Source organism: Ammospiza caudacuta, chromosome 2 (assembly GCF_027887145.1).
Source record: "Ammospiza caudacuta isolate bAmmCau1 chromosome 2, bAmmCau1.pri, whole genome shotgun sequence".
Lineage (NCBI taxonomy): Eukaryota > Metazoa > Chordata > Aves > Passeriformes > Passerellidae > Ammospiza > Ammospiza caudacuta.
The window spans coordinates 110,434,452-110,455,428 of record NC_080594.1 but is presented as its reverse complement, the minus strand read 5'-3'; the positions used below and the strand labels follow the sequence as shown (position 1 = coordinate 110,455,428).

General features: G+C 40.9%; 1 protein-coding gene across 5 annotated transcripts in view; it reads left to right on the top strand.

Annotated features, from left to right (window-relative positions):
* DMD (dystrophin) overlaps positions 1–20,977 on the top strand; it is a 979,219-nt gene that overhangs the window by 884,607 nt on the left and 73,635 nt on the right. For 4 of the 5 annotated variants that reach the window (XM_058822026.1, XM_058822043.1, XM_058822018.1 and 1 more), the window contains exons 1-2: positions 8,257–8,371; positions 14,996–15,057. In XM_058822026.1, coding sequence (XP_058678009.1) covers positions 8,352–8,371; positions 14,996–15,057 — 82 coding nt within the window. In that variant the 5' untranslated portion in view covers positions 8,257–8,351. Of the gene's footprint in view, positions 1–8,256; positions 8,372–14,995; positions 15,058–20,977 lie in introns of those variants that run through there. The other variant, XM_058822052.1, reaches the window with a different exon arrangement.

Sequence of the window (20,977 nt, the reverse complement as noted above, 5' to 3'; positions counted from 1 at the left end):
AATGACAGGTAGAAAATCTTCCACACAGTACCCAATATGGTACCTATGTATTAAATTTATGCCAGTATGAAATGGCAAATTCTGGACGCTATTAAATAAACAAATTGTTTGAGTGCTGTGCTCTGCATTTGTAGTGTACCATGTAGATACAGAGAAATCTTGGTTTAATTTAATACCTTCCTTTTTCCCTGGAAAGAAGGTGACAAAAACTGTGTGATGTTTCTTAGGCCTGATAACGGGAAATAAGGTATTTTGAACTTTTAAAATAATCTGTCTTTCTGTGTCGTGCAGTGAGGGAGATGAGGAAGATGGGTAACTTCACTTAGTGCTAGCAATAGGAATTTTCTCTTTAGGTCTGGACTATTTTAGAAAAAGCTGAAGATTTTGATATGGTAGATGTGTAGGCTGACATTTCTGATAATGTGTTCAAAGGAGTTAGATGTAGCAGCAGGAGTCTAAGAATGTTAATATAGACCATAACTAATATTTAAACCCTTAATATTTTAGGGTTGTGTGGACTGTTCAGCATTTAGATTGCACCTTTGAAAGCAATTTCCTAAAGAAGCAGTAAATAGCTCCAAATACTAATGTTTGTTTAGTTCAATGGGGCAAAATGCTCAGTATAGAAAGAAAAGAAGTATTTTGGCTGATTTTGAGCTAAACACATTCACCATTGTTCCTGATTCGATAGTGGACTATGGAAGGTCCTTGAATTCATCTGTGTACCTTTGATCATAAATGTCAAGGCTCTTTGATGTCTGCTCTTTGGGCAGACAAGGCATTTCTGATTTTCATTACAAATTTTTCACAGTGAAATTTGGCTGTGTTGTGAGAAAAGAAATCATCGTTTTGCATGTTTATTCTTTCCCTAAGAGCTTCCATTTTCTGTTAAATAACTGAGATCAGAGAACTGAATGAAAGTATGCCAGTAGAATTGCAAGCTATTTGAGACCTTGCTGAGATGCACCTTTGGCTCAGCTGTAACATATGAAATACTGAAAGCGCACCTAGACATGGGGCTCCACTAAATGCTGTTATTAGGCTTTGATAAGCATGAAGTTTAAAATATAGTGCAATATAGTTCAGCAAAACTTTTTCCTATCAGCTGGCAGCCACAGGATCCTTCCTGAATTAACTGCCAGCTACTGTGCTGGGGATAGGAGGAGCTACACAAAGATCTCTAAGTGTAAAAGCTGGGAGCAGTACTTAGTAGGGAGAATCATAGTATAGTTAAGTACATGGAAGGTACAGAAGCTGTCTGGAATTATGTGGAGCATATGCTAAAGCATAAATGCTTGGACTTGCCACAAGATACTTAAATGAAATCCTTTTCATCAATGAAATCCACTTACTAAAAAATAATTTTTATCTTACCTCAAAATTCCTTTATATCCCTCGTTACTGAAGGGTTTTAGTGCTAACATACTTTTAGATTCAATTAGGATAAAATAATATCTGTGCCCTAGGACATGGCTCCATTATAGCTTCTGTCTCTGGAAGCCCCAGTTAATGTAGGCATCTGTGTGCCTGTAGTTGTTTCAAATGCCTGTATAGAAACACTGGTTTTTCACTCTTTGGCACAGACAAGATGAGATTGTTGCCACTTGCCATTACAGGGTGCTGCCAGCGCTGTATGAACAATTGTCTCATTTTCTAGCTAAAATAAAGTATATGTTTTTTCACAGGGTATTGTTTAGAAATGAAATAAAAAGTTCAATTTCAGAAATGGCATATATTAAGCTTTTGCTTTCCAGATTTTTTTTCTTGCTCACCTCAGGATGGGAGTAGTTGCTCAACCCTGAACCTGAAGCTGCATTTCTATGCAAATAAATTATGAGAAATGTCACCTGGATCAGATGAAAGAGTTAGCCTGGATGGAATTACTGGTGAGGCCAGTTAGGTGGAGCAGCCTCCTCTGCCATCAACTTCTCTGGGCTGTTTCCTTCCCCAGGTGCAGCGCTCTGCTCTCTGGATGCCCACGTGAGACATTCAGGAAAGGAGAGCAAAGCAGTCTTGCCATGCAGGACTAAGCTTTGCTCATCTTACACCAGGGTATTGGGAGAAGCTAAATCTGCCTAGTTTAGAAACTCTGCCAATGTGATTTACCAGGAAGGGAGAGCCATCCCTTTCCCACATTAAGGCTCTGTATGGCCCAATCAAAGGAAAAGGTTAGGACTAAATCTCAAACTGATCTTTGCTAAGGTCAACAGCCTCAACATTTCTGGGAAGAGGATGAAAAAGCCTAGAGTGTACATAAAAATAGGCAGGGCCTCTTGAGTTTTAATTATATATTATGTGTGGTATATTATTGATGAAACAACATGGTAGTTAGGACAGGCTGAACATACATTGCAAAGCAAGAGAAAGTACAAGTTTCTGTGAGAACACAGAAAAGCGTTCATTGCTAACATACAGGCAGAATACAGACAGCAAAACATGAATGCATTAATTCAAAGGTGCAAAATCTGCCCAACAAGTGGGCTGACTGGGAACTTGTCTGTGTACAGCTGTCAGCGATCTATTTCATTGTTCTCTTCCTTTACTACCTAATTGCAGCCTTACCATTGGAATATCCTAGCAAATAATCTTCAAGCATGATCTCAGTGGCTTTTTCCCCAAAGGAGTATTTTCTCTTCAATATGATTTTGAAATAAAGTCCTTAATGTAAGAAAAAAAAAAAAATCTGTTTGTATTTTATTAGTCACAAAAAATAGATTTAATAATATCAATATGTACATTATGGAATGCAACACAACCAAAAGTAAATTAGTACAAAAAAGAAGGCATTCTTCTCCTTTAATGTCTGTGGAAGCCTTTGGAAGAGGGGGCAGCTTGTTAGGGATTGGGAATGCAGGGTGAGCAGTAGCTAGGATCAGGTTTTCTGGTCCTGAGTGAAGGAGGACTGCAAGATACAGAGTTTCTTGATATGGAGATCTATACATTGATAGGAAACAGTAGAGAAGTTAATGATTTTGTAAGCCAGCTTTTGTGTTTGCAACACATAATTTTATGCATAGAAAAAAAGATTTTGAGGTGAAAAGAGCACCAGTGAGTGAGAGAGTTTATGAAATCCTTCTTATTTTAATCCCTCCAGGAGGCAAAACAATCATTTATTTCCAACTGGGCATGCAAAGAAAAGAAAGAAATGGAGTTTGTCTTTGCTGCTTTGTTTAATTTATCCTTATTAGTCTGCATTTTTTTCTCAACCCTACTCCCTATAATGATAACCATTCATTTTGCCAACACAGATTCCTCAAACCAAGAATTTACTATGGTCTAATTATAGTTTTTCAAGTCTTATTTGTGCATTGTAAAGATCAGCAGGCAATTTTGTTTGACCTAAGTTTCCAGTTGGCAGATTTTAAGTCTTCTTTTTTAATATATATATATATGGGTTTTTTTTTCTCCTCTTAGCTTTCCAAAAGCCTTACCTCAGAAGGAGTTTTAATGCTTTTAGTTTTCTGGCATTATGTCAGCATTTAGCTTCTCGATCTCCTGTTTTTGGGACTATTCACACTCCAGTTCATCTCCATCCCAGAAGAGTAAGGGTTACTCCTTCTTTAATTTTATTTCTTTGCTGTAGTTTCTTATGGAAGGGACAAGAAAGCTTTTGCTATTTACAGGAGCTTACCTGAAGAGCTCATGGCACTGGTGGGATCAGGATGTACTTTCCACCCTTCCAGCAATCACACCCAACCTCAGTCCCACTCTCTTTTCAACCGCTCCTCTTTTCAAGGCAGCACTAGAGACTGAACACTCTGCCACTGTCTCTGTCACCTTAAAAAATAAATGTAGCCTTTCTCTCGAAATTTTCCTTTCCAAGATCTCATCAGGCTGGAATTCATACATATATTTAATATATTCAAAATGACAGGCACCCTCTCATTCACCTTTCAGCAACAGCACGCAGTGTGGTGCAACATAAGGCACACACAGGCTGCTCCTGAGGCTCCACTGTACCCATCTTGTAGGGTGACTAAGATTTCACTTTTAATCAGGTGTCCTTACTGTAGCAGAAGCAAGTACAGCCCAAAGGAATGTGAAAGCTGTGCTGCTGTGCATTCAGCAGGAACAGAAGTGTTCCTGCCACACGGGCCAGGTACCAATATTTTCCATACTAGGCATTATATTGCTGCAAGCTCTGTAATATTTACGGCAGAATTAATTTTAAAATTTAAAAAATAAATAAAATAAAAAAGAGGATACATCCTCCTCTGTCTATTCCAAGAATGTCTCAGTGAAAAAAATTTGTGTGAGCTCCATTTGCCAGTTTCCTGCCTTAGAGTGCAGAGAATGAGCCCTGGGTAAGAAGAAGTTTTGTCATCCTTCATGTGGGACACAGGTTGGGTCTTCCTCTGGACAGGGAGGGGTAGGCTGCTCCTTCCCCAGTACCTATGGTGTAAATGACTGATTTAAAGTTACTGAGCTCTGAATGTTTTTCTAGTTCTTAAATTTACAGTGCAGTGCTGGGGAAAATGAATGGAGCATTTCAAAACTATTTTCTTCGTTGCATTTACAATATTTTAAAGTGTTTTCAGTGGTAATGTGCAAAAAGGCAAAAAAAAAAAAAAAAAAAAAAAACACCAAAAAAAACCTAGCAGCATCCAAAACCAGTATTCTCTTCTTGACTTTTCTGAGAGCTATAAACAATTGCCCAGAAACCATAAAGGTGTCAGCCCTTGGAGCATATTTAAGACACATGAACCAGGAAAGTGCCATTGTGCCATCCTAATTGATTTTTAGCATTTATTTATACCAAGAAAAAGAAAATAGACTCAAACAGTGTAACAAATTAGCCAGCACAACACAGGGCACCACAATATCTTCTCACATGCAAAGGAAAATAATCCACTGTCCAGATAACTGAGAAATGGTAAAGCCATACTTACAAGGAGGCTACACACTTCAGAGAGCTCTGGAAGCAAGACTAAACTAGTAGGAAAATGTTGTATCTTCACCTTCAATGACAGTAAAATTAAAGAAATGTCACTTTAGTTTTCTAGCTCATAAAATGCTAAAGTATTTATATAAATAAATGCTAATGTATTTATATATATAAAGGTACAAACAAACTTGTACCTTTAATGTCTGCCTTAGTTTTCGGCAAGCCCCAACCCTTTCCTGCAATTGTGTTTCCACATCTGTCTGTAACATGGAGTGATGATGATAATCTGGTAAATAAAATATACAAAGATTTTAAACTCAACTGTTAATGCATAGGAATCAATTAATTTATGTTCATATAATTAGTTTTAATGTGTACATGAGTCTGGCTCTTCATCAAAAAGAGACAACATTCTGAGAAGAATTATTAGAACAGAAAAATTTGCTTTCTTAAATGCAGAAACCCCAGTGACCCTTTGGACAGTGAGCAATGCAGTCAGACTGACTACAAATCCAAGTCATTTTTTACTTTTCTTTTTTCCTGAAAGAGTTTTGGGGTAATAAGACCACTTCTAAATATCTTCCTTCATTTTTTAGGCAGCCATGATTTCCCTTTAAGCACCTGGTGTTATTAAATGTTGAAGACTTAGATTCATTGATTAGATACAGCCCAGGACAAAAGAACAATGTAGGAGAAATAAACACTGCTCTTCTTCTGATTAAATTCTCTATATAGTGCACAAGTTGACCGAGTAGCCCTTGCATTAGAAAAGCACCACAGGGAATTAAAACTCTGCTTACTCTGTAATCCTGTTTTATTATTTATAGGGAGGTGACTATCTTTCATCAAATAAATGGCTTAAAATTAACTATGGCATAAAAATTGGCTTCAGTTACAAATGCCAAAGACAGCAGCCATTTGCACTGCAAACAAAATATATTTATGTAATAAATTATGGGTAGTTTAAAAGTAATTTAGAGTAAGAGTGGTATTACTTGTACACATTGTACAGCAAAAATATAATTTTCAGGTCAATCAAAATAGCTAAAAGCTTTGGTGAATTTGGAGACAACAATCAGAACTACATTAAATAGATTTTTTTATAAAAATCAATTTATAAAGTCAATAGGCCTTAATCCCTTAATCCTTCAACATTCTTGTTTTACCCTGGATGTTCTTGAGTGAGTAATAGTTTGACTTGGGAGATCAAAGGGTTAATTTGCTTTTCAATTGGAGAATGACTCAGAGTTACCCTTTATTGTAAAAAAAAAAAAAAAAAAAAAAAAAAAGTGATGTGTGGGTGTAAGGTAGGGAAAAAGAGCCAAGAAAATGGATTCACTAATTGGGGTTTTCACCTGCTGTGAGTCTAATTGAATACAATGCTTTAATTGTAACTCAAGGAGAAAGAAGATTATGCAAAGTATGAGAAATTCAGACTGGTTTTTAAATTCCTATTACTTGGCACTATTGTATGGGAAAGAAGACCAGCATGATAATAGCAGCATCAAGCTTCTGTTACGGCAGGCCAGGAAGCTCCAGAAACAGTGGAAATTGAAGGAATGTGTGTCAGGGAATCAGTGCTAGATGCTTCTGAAGGAAAACAAACCACTTTTGCTGTGAAACGTCTGGCCTCTGGCTGCCCCTCCCTTTGTATGACACGAGCAGCTGCTCTCTCCTTGTGGGGAACCCTGAGGTTCCTCCCAGCTAGGAGGAAAATCATCCTATTTTAAAGACTTAAGGAGAGTTTTGTCACTTCTTAAAACACGGTTAAACCTGCGAAAATGTGAGACTGCTGATACAACACAATTGACAGGCTTCAGCCAGTTTATTCATGTCAAAACTAAGATACAGTCAGAGCAATTGATGTAATACCAGGTCCACTAAATTAAATGGAAGATTCACAGTCTAATGAGTTTTAACACAGTTTTTATGTTTACGCAAAAATTATTTCTCTATTTTCTTTCCATATTGGGGTAATATTACAGATACAAGGTTACTGAAAACTGTGAGTTAGATCTGTTAAACAACCTAAATCATCTAGAAACTAGGAGAATTTAACATATAATTCCAATAATTTTTATATTTACACTTGAGGGCCTGAGGGGTTGAACCTTGAGCATCTCTCACACTAATGCTTCTAGAAAAAATACCTGTGGGCTTTCCTTGAACTGCTTGTTGAACTTTTCTTAAAATCAGATAATGCAACTACCTGGAGCATTAAGGGGAGCCCTAAATTTCCTGGTGCTTAGGCTAACACCCTCCAACTTCAATACCTACTGACATCCATGCAACAGGGGTAGGATGAATTTTTGATGCTTCTAGGTGTGCATCTTCCCAGTGTTAAAACAGGGAGATTCTTTTGTGTATTTGAAAGATTTCAATTTGATATTAGGAACAAATTCTTTATTGTGAGGGTGGTGAGTCACTGGAACAGGTTGCCAGAGAAGTTGGAGATTCCTCATCCCTGGAAGTGATCCAGGCTGGATGGGGACTTAAGCAACCTGGTCTAGGTGGCAGAGAAGGTGGAACTAGATACTCTTTAAGGCCCCTTCCAACCAAAACCACTCTATGAATCTGACTTGAAAGACATTGTTTTTGGGGTGGCTTTACCAGGAAATCACAATATGCAAGGCTTGAAAAACTACTTGGTTATGGGAAGGACTCATTAGGCGAGACTGGCCACGCTGATTTGAAGTGCTTGTGACACCAAAAGGAGATTGCTGGTTTTTTGTAATGCATAGTTTGTGTAATGCACATCGCGTAGGAATTAATGCAAAGAAATATCGCAACAGTAACTCGGCGTGAGCTGAACTATTTCCTCCGCACTGACAGATCCAGGAGAGAATCTCACCCTTCCTTCCCTGCAGGGCCAAGGCAAGCCCTTAGAAATGAAACTACCTGATTTCACTCATGAATAAACCACTCAGCATTTTAAGCACCGAAATTAAACGCTGAAGGAAAAGGGGGGGAAAAGTGCAGGTTAAGGCCCATTTCAAATCTGTCTGGATTCGGTGCATATTTTAGTTACATTTTCTTCCCAAGCCCGCTGAAGACGAACTGATTTGCCGCCTCTCAGCACACGCCACTCTCTGGCCGGCCGGCCAGCGCCAGGGCAAAGAACACCCCAAAAATAAAAAAGAAGTCAAAGGAAGCCCCGAGGGCTTCCTCCAGAATAGCTGCACAGCACCGGGGAGACCGGGGAGGGGCGAGGTGCCCTCAGCCGCCCCCCAGCCGGTATGAGGGGGGAGGCTCGGAGCTGAGGGCGGGCGGGCAGCGCCGGCACCGCCGCCGGGCGGGAGCGGGGCGGGGCGGGGCGGGCAGCGCCACCTCCTCCTCCCTCCCTCTCCCTCTGCCTTTCCCTCCATCCCTCCCTCGCTGCCGCCGGGGCGGCCGCAGTGGCGCTGAGCGGCTGGGCTGGGCGGACGCGCTGTTTCTGCCTCCGCGGCGCCGCCGATCCGCCGCCGCCATGAGGGAGCAGCTCCGTGGGTAAGGGCGATGCGGGGCGCGGGCGGCAGGTGCCGGCGGGGGCGGGCGGGGGCGCGGCCCGGGGCCATCCCGCGCTCCCCGGCGGCGGCAGCGAGCGGCGTGGCCGGCCGCCGTCTCTGTCATCGCTTACACGGGAAATCGCAACTTGCCGCTCGGTTTCTTCTGGGAACTTAAAAGGGCGTTTGGTTCGGCGCCTTTTCCCCGTTCCCGAGGCCGTAGTTGGGCGCTGGATGCGCCCCGTTGGCACACGTAGGAGATGGCGGTGTGAGCGGCACGCACGCGTGGCACTACCTGTGCCGGTGCCTGTACCTGTGCCTATACCGGTGCCTGTACCTGTACCCGTGCCTGTACCTGTGTCCATGCAGGCTGGCGAGGGGAGAAGCCGCGGCAGGGAACCGCGTTGGTGCCGGAGGTGCGCGATGCGCGGGGCTCGCCCCGTTGCTCCGCAGGTTCTGCGGGTAGCGCGGTGCTGCACGGCGTCACCTGCGCTGAGCATCGCCTGTGGGGCAGCTCGGGCCGGGCGTGAACTTCAGCGGAATTCCTGAAAACGAACGTGCTCGGGGGTGTATGGCTTCTTTCCCCCCCGTAATTTCATGCTTAGAAGTAATCTTTCAAGTTAATAGGTAGAAGAGGCTGGGAGGGGATTCCCTCCGGGCGGTTGCACTGCAAGTGCTGTATTTCTTGTTGCTATATGGCGCCTTATATTGCCTTTTAATAGCTGCTGTAAAACATCTTGCAGCCTGGGACACCGGAGGTATCTTGTACAGGAGTTGGGCAAGAGGTGGTTTTTGCAGGCGTGTGTGTGCAGAGCTGGGGAAACTAGGAACCTGGTTATATCGGGGATCTTTGACCTTTTTAGCACTAAGGAATTGTTCAAGGCCATCGCTTGTCTAAGCCTGGATTTGACAAGACCCTGCAGTGAAATTGCTTTGGCAGAAGCGGAGAGGAGAGGCTTTGGAAAGCAAATAGATCAGCCGAGACTGACAAGCCGGGGGGGAAATGCTCACCCAAACCAAGCCACTGAGTGGGAATCTTTTCCCCTGACAGAGCAGACAAAATAAATGTTTAACATCAGCGGGAGAAAAGAAGGGTTACTATTCACTACTTGATAGCTGATATTTGGCCCTTCTCCTATTTTTCATTTCCAGTATTGGCAAGAAACTTTAATATATATCGGTGCCTGCCTTCAGCAGTCTGATAAATCTTGCAAAAGCCAATAAAACAGGCTAAAGGCAAATTCCTGCTGAAGAGACGCTGATCCTTGGCTTAAACAGAAGTAATCTCTGCACAGATCAGTAGTCTCTAGATTTACAGATGAAAACAGTAGTTCTTTGTAAAGCACAAAGGAGTGCCACCTTTTTACATTGCTAATACTTTCCATAGCACTAACTTGTTTTAGCTTGGGACTTAATGAAGCACTGTAGAAAGAGAAATATTAAGTCTTTCTTTGCAGTCACTGTCATCTTCCGTTGAAAACATTTTTCTTTTAAATGAGAGGTAGTGTCTATTCATAAAAGCTCTTTCAGTAGCATTTAGGTTCGTTTAGTAAAATCCAAACAACTATCATGTTTACTTTGGCTTTTTGACAACAGTCCTAAGGTGGTTGGAGTAACATTTGATTCATTGTAAAGACAGAAGGTGAGAAGTATTGTAAGTCATGTTGTTTGAAATGAGATGAGTTCAGGGGTTTGTACAATGCCACTATAATTTTGGCACTTTTTTATGAGTATATGTGACTATTGCTATGCGATAGAATTTTTTATTCTGTGCACATCTATGCATTTGCACATGTTGTTCGTGTCGCATTTGCTAATGAAGGGTGTGGGGAGAAGTGCAGCAGAACTGGCTCTGGTATCACCAATGAAGTGAGCTGTAAGAGTTTAAAAAGAACTCTGCAGTTGCAACCTGAAATTCTGCTCTGGAGCTGAGCAGTGAATACACAGGACCTTTTTTTCTTTTTTTTTTTTTTTTTTTTTTTTTTTAAGGGGTGAGGGAGAAGAGATGCAATCAAAAACAGTTAAAAGATTTGTCAATGTTACAGTGTGGCTGGTGCAGGAATGTGGGGGGGAATTTGTGCAAGAATTTGGGTGTGGGGGAGCGTTGCTTTCAATTCCTCCTGCTGCTGGTGTTGCTCAGAAGTAATATAAAAAGAATGAAGAAAAAATGACTGTATTTTGTCCAGACTGATCAAGTCATAACAAGGGAACTGTAATTCCAGTGTGTCTGTTAGGATATCATCTCTTGATTTCAGGTTTCCAATCCTGTATGTTATTGGCTCTGCTGACAGTGATGAGAGACAAATCTCTCTGCTGTTGGCAGAAACAGAATTCACACAGGCATAGTGTGACAGAATTCCCTACATAAAAATTATCCTTGCTAATATAATATAATCATCCTTTAATGAAGTGGTCCTGTGGTTCCCAAAGGATGTATCAAGTGAAGACTATGCTTTCATCCCACCAAATTATCAGTGTGTTTAGCGTGCCAGTCACACTTCCACCAAGGTGTCACCACTAGCCATTGCTGCTTGTCTTCTTTTCAGGCCTGGTTTTAATTTCCTTTCCACTTTTGCAGCTCAGGTCAGGTGAGAAAGAGGAAAAGAGGCCAAGTGAGTGCACTTACATTTTTATTTGTTTCAGAATGCCTGTGATTTAAAAGCTAGTGATCAATTTAGTTGACCTAAATGTAGAGCCAAATTGAAAAATATATCCTCTGAGCATGTGCAATATTGGAAAACTGCTGGCTGTGTGTGCCAATGTCTTTTTGTGTTGGTGGTTTGTTGGAAAAGCATTTTGAGTACTTATTTCTGCACATATTCTCACTCTGCTTCAGCTGCTGCTGGTCAAGAGGACTCAGACTGCACTTTTGACGTCTTTCTGACTTGCAGGCTGTAAAGGGCCTTGTTCACCAGAGTTTGAAACTCTGGCAAACACTTTGCTGCAGATCTAATAAGGATGCTACAGCATTCCCAAGTGTGGTTGAGGCCGCCTGAAAGTGCTGAGCTGGCATTTCACTTCAGACAGTGCTCACAATAAGGGCATACACACAAATCCTCCCCCACCGGTCCAAGCCCAGAGCTCACAATTAAATGGCCTTTGAAAATGGCAAAGAGGCTTAGGAAGAATAGCCTTGATGGAATCTAACCTTTCCTGGAGCTGCCCTTGTGTGCAGAACAGTTGATAATTTCCCGAGCTGAAGATGTTGAGAGGCGAACGCCTTTTAGCTGGAGCAAAATATCTGCAGCCTTCTTGTGTTCTGCATGTAAAGTACCAGCAAAGTCTGCCCTGGCTCTGTACGGCCACTCAACCTCCACAGTTCCCCTCCAAGCCTTCCCTTGCTCCTGCAGGAGCACAGAGGGGTGCTGAGGGCTGGCCAGCCCATCCCGGGGGCTGGTTCCAGGTGGAGCTGGGTGGTCTTTGCCAAGGTGGGATCCAGCAGGTGCAGGGCACTCTGCCCCGTGGGTACTCACTGCTGGGCAGGAGTTAGGGGCTCTACTGGCTTGACTTTTGTGGTCTTACCAAAGGAATATTTCCTCTAAGTTGCAACGAAGTTTCAAATTAAGGCAAAACGGGAAATGTACCGGCCTTGCGAATTCAGTCTTTGTTACTTGAACATGAAGCAAATTAAATCATTCTTTACAAAATATGCATTTCCCGTGATAATTTATCTTGTACTATGAAAGAAAACCATGCTGAGTAAAGGTTTGGGGTTACTGGTATTAAAAATATCTGAAACCAGTTGGAGTCCAGTGCTTCTTTGGCAAAGAGAATTTTATTTGCAAGGTCTTACAAAAGCAGGTGTGTATTTTCAGCACTAGTAAATGCTATAAGCTTAAACCGTACACGCTAAACTCATTGATACGTGATTAGGCCTTATAATAAAAAATTAAAATAAAAAATTCAATAAATTACTTATTGGTATAACTTTGATTTTTGATACTAGTTTTTCACATGAAGATGATCCTTTTGTTCTTCTATCCACCACAAGCACGGGATATGTCCGTAATCCTATGTATATTCGCCTTTACCAGATATCTAATGGTTTTTAAATGTTTTCGTGGGGAATCAGTTTCTTTGAAGGCTGTCAGGTTGACAGCTATGGAGTCTGAAATCATTTAGTTTGTCCATAGAACAATTTGGGGCTACCAAATTAATTTCATACACAAAGGAGGTTATTTTCAGAGGCTCCTTGTAACTGTTCACATAAATTCTTTTTTTCGTTTTTGCTATGTGATTCAGCCTACAAACCATGGTACAGTTCCTGTTCAGATAGACCCCACTTCTGGGGCTGTCTGCCTGTGGGGAAGCAAGCCAGGCTGGCCAAACTCATGCATGGAGAACTATTGATCTGGGACTGACATTGGGTGCAAACAAACTGCAGCCCCTCCTGGTCTGTTGGTGTGAATGTTTGTCTGGGTCTGCAGCTGCTCATCTGAATCGTGACATTTCTGGCTATGGGGTTTTCTGCCATCAATGCACTTCTGTCTTTTCCTTTGGGGTGCTGCTATATCAGAGGAGGCTTCTCTCAGTTGAGTTTTTAGGAATGAAGCTGTTTCCGTTTTTCTTCTAAAATGTGCTTTATACCTGGGTGTGATAAAAGGTTCTGGTGTTACGTTCTCCCTGCAGAACCTGCTCGCTCCAAGCAGGATGGGAAATGCAGGAGCTCAGATGCAGCTGGCCCAGATCCACAGGTTTTCACTTGAAGCTACCCAGTTTCTGGGAGTAAAAAACCAACCAACCAGAGAAAAAGCCCAGACCAGGCTGAAATTTCTGAATACAGTTGCATCCACCTCCCTTTGCAGGACTCGTTTTTATCAGAGCAAAGAACAAGACTGGTTTTGCTCTTGTGTCCTTCTCCCATTTTCATTACCTTCAGGCACTGCAGGAATTGAGAAGGGTTGGGAATGCTGAGGTTGTTGAGACAGGGCTTGTTTAAAACCCTGTGTTCAACTAGGGCTGCTCTACAGTAGAGTTTTTTCTTATGCTTAGTGCTTGTGATCCCTTTCATTCCTTCTTGTAGTTACAGAGCAAAATCTGGAAATATTATATATAGTAAGCTGCTGAACATATAGAGGTTACTGGGGCAGTAAGTATTCACTGGAATCAAATAAATAGCCTGTCTTTTAAGGCCAAAATTAAATTGTACTAAAAAAACCTGGCACAACTTTCTTTTTCCTTGAGTAGAGGTGCTGTTGAAGTGATGCATTGGAAGTTTTACCTCTTCTTAGTCTATAAAGGGTAAATGTGCGCTTGGGAACATCAGTGCCTCAAAATGAGAGCTCAAGGACTGTTTGTTCTCCAAAACAACCTTGTTGTGTCAATGTTCCAGGGCACAGTGCAGCCCACAGGTGCTGCTGGGTGGTGGTTTGGTCTCCTGGAGCTGGAAGCTGTGTGCTCCAGGAGCTCAGCAGTGCTGTGGGTCAGGTCCTGCTCTTCTGCATATGTTCTCCAGAATGATGTGTGCATGTTGAAGCCTGTATGTCTGCTTTTAAGTACAGAAATGGGAAATGTATTTGGTAGTAATGGTATGCTAACATACATGTTCCATATATTATTTTTTTTTCTTTTTTTAATGGAGACTCACAGTTGTCTCTTAATACAGCTGAATTCTGTTTGAATTGAATGGGACTTAATTGGCTACAGGACAGATAAGGAGAATTTTCTTTCAAGCCTTCTATGTTAATGGAAACATAATCATGTTAGCTATGCTGTCATTAAAAAACAAACTCCAAAAGTATAACCTTAGGAGACATGAGTTGCTACTACATCCACTAACACTTCACTCTGTTGACTTTCTCACGCTGCTTGTCCTTCGGCAACACGTTGTGTTGCAAAGCTGGAGGCTGCTGACCTCAATGCAGACACTCTCCAATTTACATTCTGCTCATACTGCAGCATTTCATAACCCCGCTTCAGCTTTTCCCTGGCTTCCCAACAGTGGAACAGTCAAGCTGTGCTGCTTGACACTGCACAGGGACCTCCAGGGCCAGGGAAAGGGCCTGGGAGTCCCTGGAAACAAGCAGAGCCGCCAAGAGTCTTTGCTAGAAGAGATTGTCACTACGGGATGCAGCATTGCCCTGGGAAGTGGTGTAAGCTGGTGGGGGATCAGAAGGCTGTGGCTCAGGGAATTTAGCACAGGAAGGATTGGACCCACTGCATTGGGTGGTTCTTACTACTGCATGGGAAAGGGTTGAGAGAGCATGTAGGGGAAAGGAAGTCGAATATGGATCTCAGCGTCTGGTCAGTTTCCAGAAACTCTTTAAGAACTAAGCCCTCTGAAATGTCTGTCCTCTAGCTTGGAGCAACTGGAGAATGAGCGGTACAAAGCAATGAGTTCTTAAGAACTGATGGCTTGCAAATTCCTCAAAACATTGACATACTTGCTGTCTTTTTAGTTAGCACTAATTAAATTTTAATTTTATTTCATGATTTCTTGCCTGAATAAAGCGCTCCAGGTTAGTGCCCCTCATTGAAGGAAGGCACGCCTGGCACTGCTGAGCCCCCTGCCAGGGCAGCCCAGGCTGTGGGCACAGATCTGGCACCGTGCTCTGATGTGCAGTCTGCATCTCTGCTGTGAGATGGAGAGAGAAATTCTCTTTACTAACTTTCATGTTTTGTGTTGTAGCCATGAGACGCAAACGACCTGCTGGGATCATCCCAAGATGACTGAGCTTTACCAGTCATTAGGTAAGGCATCTCTTTCAGATCTTTGGCGCTTTTATTTTATTTTTTTTCTTTCAACTGAATGATTTGCTAAGGCAAAGATTTCCAGAGGAAGCAAACCAAAATTAAGTGAAAGAGAGAGGCAGAGCTTTCACCAATGTTAAAATTTTCTGCAAGGGAAATACAAAAGGCACACATTTCAAACATGCAGTAGAAAAGAAATTTATTTCATTTAGCACATTTGGTATGTACACTGGGTTTATAAAGTAATTTGGGTGTATTGTTACAATCTCTTTGCTGAAAGACTGGAACAGAAGTTAGAAAAAAATAATCCTGAATCTTTTCACTGTCTAATCTGCTTTACAAAAGGCACATGAAAAAATCAAACCAAGCTGCTGTTAATGTTGACTTTTGGATGGTGGGAAGCCAGTTGAAGCAATTTGCCAAACTGTGTTACCACTGCTTTATTTTTAAATCACTTTCAATACTTAGAAGGCATAGCAGCTGTCATGATATCATTTTGAATACCCAAATTGCATGCTTATTATGACTTCAGATGTGCCTCTCTGGTGGAGGGTTTTTTTTTTTTTTTCATTTTTTAGCAGCTTTGGAATTTATTAACAGAAGCACATCTACAAGATAAAATAGGTTAATCTATGCTCTAGTGTAGGCTGCTTGGCAGGCCATTTAATAGCTAACTCTTTGATTTTAATGGTTGTGTTAATAAATAATAGAGGGTATAATAAAATTAAGCTATTTTGCTGAAAGAAATATCAGTAAATATGCTGCATTCATAAAGGAGGTTACATTTGTACAGCACATGTACATAAACCAGCTTGAGCACTAGGACTGTCAGATCTAGCATTCTGTGCAGGCTTATTTGCCATGGTGAAAAATAGCTTAAATTACCACCTGCTAAACTCTAGTTTAGCTGCTGAAAACAGTCTAATTATGCCAGTGTAATCTATTTCAAGCAAACTCAGGTATCTCTATGGTGCTCTGCAGTTCAAGCATGCTAAAAATATTTTAGAAAAGTGATATAAAATGAAACGACACAGTGTGAAGATTTTTTTTTTTATATAGTATTAGCAGTGTGGCAGCAGTTGGTTTAAAAATTAACCAGAATGCAGCTTTGTATGCCAAAAAGGGATATAAAATGTGTAAGTTCAGGCTAACCAAATGCAAAAGCAGACAAGTAGGGACTTGACATTTAATTACAACGTATTGCCCCATGTGTCTCCTTCATATTTCTGCTTTAAAGTGAGTGATTTAAAAGTTTCAGGACAAATGGTAATTGCACTTGCAGACATCCTTTAATACAGGTAGGTCTTCAAATAGTTGCCTGTTAATTGAACTGCACTCTGACTCCTCAGCTGCCTTTGATCCACAGATTGCAAGGTATTGCTGATACTGTTGTTGCTCAGACCTAAAGTCCTGTTGCAACTGCTTTTCTTCTTAGAGTCCCTGTTCCAGCCAGAGTACTCTTAAATACCAAGAAGTGAAAAGGTAATAAGGGAGAAAAGTGTCCTGATAGATTCAGGTCAGCAGTTCAGAAGATGTGTGACTGCTGAAGTCAGTTTGCATTTAGTTTAACTGAATTTTATCACTGTGAGTATCACCCAAATGTCAGGAGTTTAAGACAGCCTTATTTTTTACTGCACAAAGAAGGAACATGTTCAGGCAGATTTTGTTTCTTACTTACTTGTGAACTTTCTTTTTCTCCTGCTGCTTTCCTTTTCAGGAGTGTTAAATCTCCAAAAAAGCAGTCCTTTATCTGGGCTGTTCTGTTTCTTTTAGCGCTGAGACCAAACAGTCATTAATGTGAAAGAAATACTGATTTTAGACAAGTATGTATAATTTATATTTTTATGAGTAAACTGAGGTGTTAATTTATGTGTACAAAAGAGACTAGACAAGGTGACTCTTTGTGTCCTGCCACATGGGTGAAGCTTTGATGAAAGTGCTCCTGAATAACCTACCAATTTATTTTATTTCTGAACTGAGTGTAATCACCATTGCCTAACTCTCACACAAACTGCATAATACAAGCATAACCCGTTTAGTCTTGAACAGAACCCTTGATGTATTTTCAGTGCTTTGCTTTGCCTCGGGTCAAAATGGTAATAATGGGATGTTTGAAGTCTTTTCAGACTGTTCAGTAATATATTATCTGAGAAGATGTTATTAAAGTCGATTTTGTATTGCATACTCATTATATCTTATTATTTTACCCTCCATTAGGATCCCAATTTTGTTTCTAATTCGTATAAAGAAGCTAGTAAAGAGCTTAGTATGTATGCCTTTTTAAAAATCTGGTAGAAAGCATGAATTTGGCAAGCGGGTAAATGCAGAAAAGTGGGACCAAGTACATCAATGCTGTCAAGAATTTTCATTTCCATTTTCCAACTTCTACACTTATCCAGTGTAGAATAATTGTGCTGTGTGATGTAGCTCTCTGTACATGCCAGTAATTTGCTGCAGGATGATTATGTCTGATTTAAATTCTTACAAATTACTGAAAGCTTAATTTTTTATAAGTGAATGAGGAAGGTGCATCCTGGCACGAGGTAACATTTCTTACCTGCCTCCAAGATGCAAGAGACACTTCTCCAAGAAAGAAGAGTAATATTAATCTTCACATATCCAATTCACACCCCTCCAAATTGTTGCATTACATTTTGCTAAAAATAGGTGAATTTCAAGTGAGACTTACTGGTTCATTTTTCTATCTTTGGAGGTCTAGGTATTAATAAAAATGAAGCTAAATTACTTGGGAGCATTATTTAGTACTACTAAAAGGAGGTAGCAATGTGCTGTGCACAGTCCTGTAACCTCTTCAGTTGGGACTGCATCAGAGACAGGAGGAAGAATCTATGGGAAGAAATTATACAATACTCTGCCTATGAAGGAAGTATTCTCAAATTCTCTTGGAGCTCATTTGCTAAAACATAGCTAGTTATAAAGATATTTGTTAGATATTTGATTGAAATTACATATGTGTATCAAAAAATTTCCAACTCGTGGTTCTCCTTCTAACAGACATTTTCCTTTTAGGACACTAAGGTGCTTGTTCCTGACTGCTCTTTATTGTTTAAACAATGTAGCATTTTATCAGTGTTGATGAAAAATTTACTCAACTTGAGCAATTTTTACTCTTCTTTAAGTTATGGCTACTTAAAGGTACATAATAAGCTGTCTATAATGAATGATTTAATTGTTTAATGTTTAATTGAAATGGCAGCAGGAATTAAATGTTGGTATAGATTAGATTAAAAAGAATCATATAAGTTAAGAACATAGAGAAGAAATAAATGCTGAAATAGGAAAGGTAGTAAAAATCATTATACATGAGCTTCAAAGAATCAGAAGCTGACATCCCTGGTTTGTATTTATACCATTAAGAACCACTCCTATTTTCTTCTAACTTCCTCCTGAAAGTCTTCAAAGAATCAAGAACTGCTCCAGCTGCTTTTCTTTCCAAAATTAGTTCCTCTGCAGCAGGTTTGCTCTTTTTACACTGTTCTTTTACACCCCCTTACAAATTTTTTCATCCTTCATGATGACTCCAGGGCATCACTGAAAAGGGAATTTGTGTTGTTTCTCTGTCTTGGAGACCACGGACCTTTGCATGAGGGCAGAGACAGAAGGAACAAGAATCACAAAGTGGTCTGAGTTCGCTCAGTTTTTTCAGATTATCTTCTAAGAGTGAACATTTAATGTCAGACAGCTTAGCTCTGAATAGTAGTATTTTGCCTTTAAGCTGAGAATGACTCCAGCCTTTGCTGTGATGGCCCAGGAGGACTTGGCTTGTCATGCCATACTGTTAGTGTCCCCTCCTCCAGCCTTCCTGTGTCATGTGTCAGTACAAGTGTCCTCAAGGTGCATTAGTGTCACCATGAACAGTAATTGCAGTAGCAGGATGCAGTCAGAAATGTTGTTTATCATTCCTAATTCACCAAGGCAGGGCAAGAGGGTGAAAACCACCCTCATCCTTGCAGGCTGCAGTGCACTGGTGACAGCTCTCAATTTAATTTAGAGGATGGGGGGCAGTTCTCTATGGATTACATGAAATAAATGTCAGAATTGCTTAACACAAGGTGGGAGAATGCTGGAAGGCACCTCTGAGCTTTCAGCAGCAGCTGCTGTGTTGATCTTGTGGCTGGCTTCTAACTCCCAGTGACCAAGACTGACCAGCTTCATCCTCTTTGCTTTGTGTATCTTGATTTGTCCTTCTAAAATGCTGCCTGGAGAGGCTGAACTGCCCATTACAGTTTGTATTAGCAACCACTAAATCATGTATTTATTATGAAGCTTTATTCATATCCAGCTGTTTTCCATGTTTGCACCAGTAAGACCTGTGTCTAGTACACACATCAGACATTTGAGTTCTACTGCCATCCAGTGAGATTTTCCATATGGCCTCTCTTTAAAGGTTGATTATTCACTCATGTCCTTTTCAAGCCCATTTCAAGAAATAGGATTGCTTGGCTTCAGTCAGCCTTGGCCAGTAGTCAGTGTAGAGGGGGCCCTTTCTGTGTGATTGAGCTCTGTGCAGCACACACCTAACAGACAGGAAACATAACTGTACATAACAGACAGTAAATATAACTGTGGCAGAGAGGTAGAATTTAGGGGTAGCAGTTAACCTGGCATCCCTTGAAAATGAAAGCACAGGTGTATTAGCGTGAAGGAGGCTCTTCTAGAGAGAATGAAGGGCTGTTCTGTTACAGAATATTGCCAGCCTGGGGACATTTTGCTTAAGGTAACTGCACTCTTGGTTTGCAAATGGACACTTTGTATTATTATTCCCGAAGTAGTTTGTAGTTTATTTATTTTAGGATTTTCCAGTATGATTGCTTCTCATCAGAGTAGATAAAAGGTTTCTGAACTTTCTGACTGCAAACTCCACTCAGGTCTCAATCCCATAATGGGATGAACCAGGTGTACATCAAATCCTTTCTTGCATTTTTGTGTTTGTAGGCTGAAGAAAAAGACACTCCATTCTAAAACTCCCAAAGGTCATGCCATTTGGTCTGATGAAGGGATGCTGGCACATGCTCTGGTGTTCAGCCACTGGGTCTGGATGCAGTCAGTAGTGTTGTGGTGCTCTGGGTACCTCCCGCTTGTTCATTTGCAGACACACTGTTGGCTTTTTCACTCAGGTGTTCAGGCCTAGTACAACGTGAAGAATGCTTAAGCTGTACATAGAAAACCAGTTTACTGTTATTTATTACCAAAATAGTGTAGATGATAGCATTAGTTATTGTTATAATAAAAGTCAATGGCTGAGACTCAGCTGATATTAAGCAGTGTTACTTGATTAATTTCTTTCCTTTGTGCATTTGTGTCATTTGCATTTTAAAGCTGCAATTCCAGAAGAGGCAATATATGTCACTGTAGGGCACCATTAAAAGATTAATTTACAGGTTTTGGGCACCAGGAGGAAGCCCAGCATTCTTACCAGCCAGACAGGGAATCTCAGCTGTATTGAAACAATGTGAGCTAAAGCTTCTTGGAAAGGCAAGAGTGCTGCTGATGTCTGATGAGACATGGAAAGTTTAATGGCTGTAGAGGAATTGCTGTCTATTCAGGACTGTCCAGTATGGAGTTTTTAACATCTGTTAGGAAGGCATTGTCATTCCCAAAATAGGTTATCCCCAGGCAGTGTATTTATGAGCAGTCTATGAACATGTCACAAGCTGTGGCTGAGTAAGGCTTTCAGGTTTCTGGGTACATCACTACAAGTTCACATTCTCTGTCCTTGCACCTGAGATTAAAAACCCTCAGAATACTGTAAGTCTTGTGAAATGAAGATGAGGATTTGACCTGATGACATCTAATTTCTTTAAAAGAATTAAGTTGTTAATTTCAGGTTAATACCACCTGAAGCATGTAAGCTGCTCATTTCACTTAGATGATGTCCAGACACTGAGATAATTGCTGT